At 31.2% G+C, this 8,866-nt stretch overlaps 1 protein-coding gene across 1 annotated transcript; it reads left to right on the top strand.

Moving 5' to 3' along the window:
• Nucleotides 1-202: 202 nt before the first annotated feature.
• LOC117100740 lies at nt 203-8,841 on the top strand (the record flags this gene model as incomplete). Its single annotated transcript, XM_033240532.1, has 7 exons — nt 203-401; nt 1,952-2,065; nt 3,316-3,418; nt 3,875-4,040; nt 7,207-7,310; nt 7,855-8,010; nt 8,698-8,841. Coding segments are annotated over exons 2-7 (709 nt in total), but the record flags the coding sequence as incomplete, so codon positions are not given.
• Nucleotides 8,842-8,866: the final 25 nt, after the last annotated feature.

The raw sequence follows: 8,866 nt of genomic DNA, 5'->3' as shown, positions 1-8,866 counted from the left end.
GGGTAAATTGCAAATTTCGGATGAGACGTCTCTTAAAGATGTTGGTCCCGTGTGCATTATGGCCCAGTGCACGTTAAGAAACCACTACACTCATCTTCAAACTGTCGTGGGGGTATTTGTGTTTACATCGAATAAATCCATTCATCCATACGGCTCAGCAAAGCTCTTCTATAATATGTGTGGTTTTGGAGATGTTGTCTGTTGTTGGAATGCGGTGTTTATGTAATATGATTCAGTTTTTATATTGATAATTTTTTTTTTTTACTTATTTTATTTGTTATTTACGTTTGCTCCTGTAGGAAAATTCAACTATTCTTCACGTGTTGGCGTACAACGCATCTGCGTCATTACTGAGACGTGCATTAGAGAAAACGAGTGAAAATGTTAACAAGACCAATAAAGTGAGTATAATATCAGGAAAACAGAATATTCATTGTAAACGAAAGCTTTATAAAATGAATAAGTAAATGCTCGACTGAATGCTAAGGCATTTAAAACAATTTTTAATACTATTTTCTAGTACAGACCTACTATTAAAGTGTACTGTATTAGTAATATTAATTAGCTGCTAAATGCTTTCTTATTTCATTTCCTTTCTTTTTTTCAATGTGTAACATATGCTCGTGGAACATGACATAGATAGTTTTCAAAAGAAGTGTTGTTTTTGTTGAAAATAGCTCGAAGTTTGTTTGAGTTGCTTCAAGAATATCTAAGTATATCTTAGAATAATATCTGCAGGTAATCAAAACAGAGAAATACATGATTGAAAAGTGAGACTGGCTGCTGATTAGTGGAAAACTAAACAATACCTGACACTAAGTTTTAAATGACTTAAGACAAAAGCCAGTATTCATATTTAGTTTCGGGTGGGTGTTATGTGGAACGACTTAACACCAAATCTTTATCTGCCTACCTACCATCTACGCGGCCGCTGGCGTAAGTAGATTTGAATCCCGTTAGCTGAATTTCTTGATTCCTCCTTCATTGCTGACGAAGTCCTGCACCAATGGAAGAAAGCTGCTGTTGTACCAATACCCAAAACTTCCTCAGCCACATGAAACAATCTTAGACCAATTATAATAAAACTGATCACTTTTCCAAAGCAGCTGAACAATTTGTCTCGAACTGGCTTTTTAACGACACCAAAGACAAGATCCACCAATTTGGAAGCAGAAGGGGCATGTCCACCTGTCATTATCTAATTAAGTTAATTAACAATCTATGTAGTCATTCAGACAATACTAAAGCACACAATAATCTGTTGTTATTACCGTTTTTTCAAAGGGCTTCGACCTTTTAAATCATAATATATTAATGCAGAATCTCATTTATATTAATGTTTATGCCTTTCTGCTTCCTTGAATTGGGATTTCTGAAATAATCGAAGCCAGTCTGTTAGATACAAATGTACTTTATTTGAACTAAAAACATTAAATGGTCCAAATCAATAATAATTGACAAAAATTTATTTGAGGAATTATTGATGTCCCTTTTTTTATCTAAATATTTATATTTATTGGTTTGCTAATGGTATTTTTTAAATGATAATGAATGATTTATTAATGAAAATTTTTATATTTTAATTGTATGTACCGTATGTGATTTTTAAATGTCTGAATAAATCCATGGATGAATGAATGAGTATGTTAGATGAGGATGAAACGAGCGCTTCTTTAAATAGATGTCGCTGTGGGTTGGTTTGTGATAGACTGAATATGACAAATAATAATAATAATAATAATAATAATAATAATAATAATAATAATAATAATAATAATAAGTTATTGCTATTTTGTTCATCATAATACCATTGTCAGTATTGATTATTTCATTATCAACAACTTATTATTATTATTATTATTATTATTATTAATGTTATTATTATTATTAATGTTATTATTATTATTATTATTATTATTTTTATTATTATATATTCTTGTACACATTGTAGCATGGATGCACACCGCTACATGACTGTCTGTATGCTTCGAGGCCCTTTGAGGTACAGCGAAATACGGCATTGTGCCTAATGGAGTATGGCGCATTACTCTCAATAAAAGATAAGGTAATGCACTAAAAGAAAATGCATCAAAACAATATTCGAATCAAATAGTAAATTATGATTTTTCTCAGTATATTTCAAAATTATTTACCCCATTGTTATAATGTAACAGACCAGGTTCATTGTCAGGATAACCATGGGTTCGACCAGAGCTGTGGGCCCTGAACTTCAGCAAATAAATAGTGAATAAACGAAATAATTAACGAACCTAAGATTATCACTTTCAGCTCGTTAAAAAAAGTCTTCGATCTAAACAAGTATGATCACCAACCCCTCACTGGGTTACACTTCTACGTACAGTAGAATTTGAAGTACATGGGCAGACTGATATTAAATTCCAAGTAGGTTCCTTTATCTTACGGATAAGCCCACTTTACTGCTGAAAGTCAATGCAACCGTCAGACGAATTCTCAAGCACCAATCCTACCCTCTCACTACTATACCCAGCTTAGTTATGTAGATTTTTGTGCGCTGTTCAATCGGCTTGATTGATCTTTTTTCTCTTGCCTTGTTCTGTTTTGTATTTTGTATTAATTGTCTGAAATAAAAGAATTGAATTGAATTCAAATATAATAGGGTTCTATACTTTTATTAATTTGTATGTCTTGCCAAAAACAACAGGGCATTGGAGGGTAAATTGGTTAAATCAGGTTTGGGTTGACCACTTTCCCATTTCGGTTAGTTCATTCCCCATAGTGAAAATCTCAAATTCCGTTACAATATTACTGTATAATGCTAATTGTTTGGGAATATCATTTACTCATCCCTCATTTGGTTACACTTCCACTTACTGTGGAATTATAATAAGTACATGGGAAGACAGATATTGAATTCCAAATAGGTACCCTTACCTTATGGATAAGCCCGCTTTTACTGCTGAAATTCTATGCAACCGTCTCTTACAAATTCTGAGTCACCAATTCTACCCTCTCCCTGTACTCAGCATATGTAGTTCATTCAATGGGGTTAGAGTTCCATACTCTTTCGCTCATTTGCATATCTTATTTAAAATAGCAGGGCATTGGAGGCTAAATCTAATTTCTTATTTGGGTTAGTCCATTCCCTAGTGACCCCAGGGAAAATTTCCGAAATTTGTTACAATATTATTGTAGGCCTAATGTTAATTGTTTCGGAATATTATTTTCCATAATTGACTTTTTTTTATTATTAAACTAAAATGTCCCCCTGATTTCTGTTGATATAATTTTAAACACCAACTGATGAAATTAATCACCATGTGTCTGTTTTTACAGTATGGAAAGACGCCTCTTGATCTGTACGATAATAATGCATGTAGTGAATACGATAAATTCTCCAAAGGAGACAACAAGTTAAATATGAGACAATCACTTGAAGGTTTGTTATGTATAATTCACTATGGGAAGTCATAAAAATATAATAGGACTGAATAGTATTTTGTACTGCAATTTGTTTAGGCAATGGCCAGACATAGAGCAATCTAATTGTTTTCTGCAATTGCAATAACCATCAACAGCAGTTTCATGGGTAACTTAAAGCAGAACATCGACAGGCACAATAAATCAACAACAAAAAAAAAATGTAAAATCATTTGCCTTTAATCGGATACGAACTTCCAAATAATATTTTAATATGAATTTGTAACATAAAGTGTAAATTGTACAAAAAGAGTTATCTTCAAGTGTGAACAAATTATTTTTTTTTAGCATTGCAGCAAGACAGTTTACAGTTTTTACATTTGAATCGCCTATGTATATGACATAAATTATAATGAAATTTACAAGTACAATCAAGACAAAACACTAAATATCTGCTGTATGTTATATTCATTAGATCGGGCTGTTCCATCAGAGATATTAGCTAGAGGTGGTGACGCCCTAAAGGCTTACAACGATGCAAAAGAAAATGGTACAATGACTGTTGTTAATTCAAGAATGAAGTTCCTTGGGAAAGAAGGGTCAGGAAAGACTTGCTGTATAAAAGCCATGCTTGGGAAAGAGTAAGTATTCAAGATGGTTTCTATATGTACCGTATATTGTAGTTTTGTATTTGTTTTGCTTGCATTTAATTTTTAACATTTTACTCAGTACTGAAGAGCGCCGTATAATAATGGGATCAATAATCAGGCAATTGTTAATTAAGTTGTCTTTGAACTATTAATCCTATAAGTTGATATAATATAAAAGGAATGTTGTATATAGTTAGTTTTTGTAATAAATGATCGTCCCTAATTCATATAACTTCCGACAACTTTATACATGAACTCGAAGGAACATCCTGGGACGAATTTGATTTAAATGACCCCAATATTTTTTTCAAATTTTGAATCCAAAATTTAAATACATCTATGACAAACGTTTTCCACTTCACCAACATTCTGCCAAGAAAAAGAAAATTAAGACACGGATGACCGGTGGGATACTTACCTTAAATGAACATAAAAATAAATTTTATTCCAAATCCCTTCGGCATCCTACAAACAATAGCATTGGTAAATTCAAACAATTTTGTAATAAATTTAATTTAATTACCCGTCAAACTTTGAGTAATTTTGACGAAGATAAATTTAATAAGCAAAAAAACTAACATTAAAAGTACATTCAAAATTATCAATAGTCTTATATAAAAATGAAGGTAGACAGTAATCACGATAAATGCGCTGTAAACTATAACGGAACCCCTTCAAGTGACACTATTAAAATTGCAAATCACTTCAATAATTCTTTTGTTAATATTGGTCCTACACATTTAAATAATATCGGTCAGTCTATTCAAATTACAAATCTTGCCTTCCTAAACCTGCCCTCCATTCGTCATTTCTTAACCCTGTTACTTCTCATGCGATTCTATCTGTCGTAAGGGATTTCAAAAAAGCACAAAGCACCTGGTATTGAGGATATTAATTCATATATTATTAAACAATCTAATAAATTTATGAAAATATGTAAATAAAATAAAAATAAAAATAAATAAAACAAAACAAATTAAAAAAAATAATAATTTATTACCCCTCTCCTACATTTTTAATCTTTGTCTGACAAATGGCGTTTTTCCGGATAGCCTCAAATACGCGAAAGTTAAACCAAAATTTTATGTCCGGTAAAAAATCTGATACTTCTAATTACCGTTCAATCCCCACTCTTTCAGTTTTTTTTTAAATTTGTGAACGTTTTATTTATGATCGCACTTACATTTTTTTTCAAAATACCAATATTTTACACCCTATTCAGTTTGGCTTTAGAAAAAAATCTACAACACTACAACTGCACTTCTTCAACTTACGAACGATATAACAAGAGCCTTTTGAGAATGAAATTGCCGTTGACATTTTCATTGATCTCTCGAAGGCTTTCGGTACTATTGGCCATAAAATCTTACTATCCAAACTCTTCCATTATGGTATTCGTGGCCCTGCATATAATATTTTTAAAAGTTATACCTTTCCAATTGTACAATGCACAACATTTAATAATGCCCTGTCCGACATTCTGCCTATCACTTGTGGAGTTCCACAAGGATCTCTGCTAGGTCCCCTTTTGTTTTTGTTATACATCAGGCATTTGTAATTCATCTCATTTATTTACGTTTCTTTTTTATGCTGATTTTTTTTTTTTTTTGTCTTTTGTGGGGGTAACCCACTTTTATTGTCTTTTTTTCATTTATTTTCAATATTTTTTTTCCTCCTTTTATATACATATTTTATACAAAACCTTTAACAAACAGCATTAGGTCTTATTACCTTCTTTCTTTACTCACATATTACTATATCTTATCTTTCTTTGTACATAATTATTTATAAAGACTGCAAATTAAATACACATACATTTAAACATCCTCAAAAAATTATTACATTTACATTTTAAGTGTTACAGTTCTTACTTTAAAAAACCTTCCATATTTTTTGTAGCTCTTTCCACTTTTCTTTAGCCTTTTGTTCATTATTATACATGTCGCATTTAATTCTAAGCAATGCATTGTATTTAAAAGAAATATATAATGAGGTACGCCTTGATTTATTTAACTCTGACATTTATTTACGTTTCTTATGTATGCTGACGACACCACTCTTCTGTATATGGACAAAAATATTGATTCACTTTCTAATGTTTCCAATGACAACATGCCCACTAAACATTCTTAAACATTTTTTCTGCCAACAAGCTTTCTGTTAATTTGAAGAAGTGTAGTTGTATTACCTTTCATAATTCCACTAGATTACTTGATAACATACTGACCAACTAAAAATAAATAATCAAATTATCCCACTTGTTAATGACACGAAATTTTTGGGCGTTTATATCGACAGTCGCCTAAATTGTAAGAAGCACATTTGTGAAAATGAGAACATAATTTGTAATAGTATCAGTATTATATATAGATTATCTTCCTGTATTCCTATACTTTATAGCTCCTTGATTCTTCTTTATTGTAATTATTGCAATATTGTTTATGGCCACTTCGTTTCCCTGTTTTTCCCTCAAACTCAAACTGTTGACATTAATTACCTTTAACGATGTTTTCATTTTCTCCTGGGTTAATTCTCTCCTCCCCTTCAAATTTCAATTATTATTCCATTTTAATCATATATCATAACCATAATACTAGATTTTCTAATCAAATGCACCCCCCCCCCCACACACACACAGAACAACTTCCTTTCAACATAATATCCGATTCTCAGGTCCAAGTTCCTGGAATAATCTTCCTTCCTTTTACAATTTTAAATTCCAAATAAAAAAAAAATACCGGCAGGTTAAAAAAAAACCACATATTTTAAAAATGTGTCTTAATTTGTTTTTCTTTTTATCATTTAGATTTAAGCTATTTATGGTTTCATGGGTTTTATATTTGAGCATTGTTTTTGCCGTTTTTGTATCGTTAGGTTTTTACTTTCCTTTCTTTTTCTCTTAGTCTGTCCTGTCTATTATTGTCTTGTATCGTTTGTACCTTCTTATTTTTGTCATGCTCACCAAATGTACTACCGTATAAAAAAAAAAGATAAATAAATGTGCATATAAATGAATGAATGAAATGAATGAAAGAAAGAAAGAATGAAAGAAAGAAAGAAAGAAAGAATTAATCTATTGCTTATGCTATGATTATTGTTTATAGTTCTGTAAATTAAATAATATCATTGGTAATTGCTTTTAAAATGTCACTAATAGATTTAATCAGAAAGAGCCGCCAACTGATGGTATTGTTAAAATTATCGTCTTCCAAACTGTTGGCAGCGATTGGAGTAAATGGGAGGAGCAGGAAAATATAGACGGTATGATTATATGGATAAGAAACATAAGGGGGATGAATATGGTCCAGAAGATGAACTAATAAAGTTCGAAATATTGAATCACAGTGGCTTGTATCACTTTTTTCGGAGTTTGTTTGAAACTATCTTATGTCAAATGCTTAGACCTATGGATGTTTTGAATGATAAAGTGTATAAAAAAGCTTAAATTCTTCTCAGGCAAAGAATAGATACAAAATTATGTGGTCATTTATTTAAAACAAGGCATATTTATATAGCACAATATTAGAAATTCATTGTTTTTTTATATCCTCATCTATGTTTTTACCAAGAAGTAAAGCACCATGATAGGTTTTAACATTATTAAAATTGTTTAAAGATGTAGCCAGTTAATTAATTATATTCCTAGTATAACAATTGTCTATACAGAATAATAGATCACGTTAATAAAAGGATCTATGTTTAAGGATATTTATACCGGCTGAGCAGTTATACAATCTAGAGACAATTTTCTGCCCCTCCCCCTTTCTTTCCCTTTGCTTTTTTAAATGCTAACATTGTTTCATAGTGTGTGGACGAACCAAGCAGGTACTTGATGACGCTATCATCGCAAGAACTGCAGAGGAGCTGTTAAAAACACAACATAGTACATCTGGTCACAGCTCTACTAAATCTGTAACTCTACCTGCTTCATCCTCAATTCATCCTGGAGAAAAGCGCAAAGGTAGTTTATTATGTATTTCAAATGTACACAACATAAACAAGCATTTTATGTAGAAATCAATAATGTACAGTATTAAACACATTTACAATGAAAATTGTTAACTATTATATAATGTCCATTTCTTTAATTTTATATAAACTGTATAAACCGGAAATTTTTCTTTGTTTTTATTTGATACAGGTCAATATACAGTATAAGTTATGTTTAACCTTTGTATGAGGAGATTAAATGAATATCGTAAAGAAATTTGAATAGACTAATAAAAAAAATAATGTATTAAAATATTAAAACTTAGGAAATGGGAAAGCCTTATACAGGCTGTAATGGGGAGCTTAAAAACTATTGCATACTTCGTTATGACTTTTCATAGTCAAAGTTCTTTACCTGAAATATGTTCCGGTAAGCCTGCTTAATTTTTTTTTTGGGTGGGGGGATGGGGGAATCTGAGTGTGTGTGAGTTCAGGAAGGGTTCCCGTCCTTATTTTCTTAATACCGAGTGACCGAACACCTATTCGATCACTGATGTTATTATTAATCTATTTGTGTTTACAGTGCTAGGCAGCAAACCTAATTGAAATCATTATTATTTGCTATGATTTCTATGCTGAGACCAATAAGCTTTTCTAGTTTAACCACTGCTCCACTAAAACTGATAAATGTTCTTTGATTTTTTGTTATTATTTTTAGTAAAGAAATCTCTGTCGGTGCCAACAAGTACTTTCAAAAGTGACAAACCCCCGATCAAGAAGCTTATTAAAGAAATTCAAGATCAGATAATTAAATCTAGTACGGCAGATCTGAGTGGTGTAACTTGCATATGGGACTATGCTGGTCAGCTCACTTATTATTTAACTCA

This window comes from Anneissia japonica, unplaced genomic scaffold, assembly GCF_011630105.1.
Source record: "Anneissia japonica isolate Jap-2015-1 unplaced genomic scaffold, ASM1163010v1 scaffold24045_len11873_cov120, whole genome shotgun sequence".
NCBI classification, from domain to species: Eukaryota; Metazoa; Echinodermata; class Crinoidea; order Comatulida; family Comatulidae; genus Anneissia; species Anneissia japonica.
This window is presented reverse-complemented; position numbering and strand designations above follow the sequence as displayed.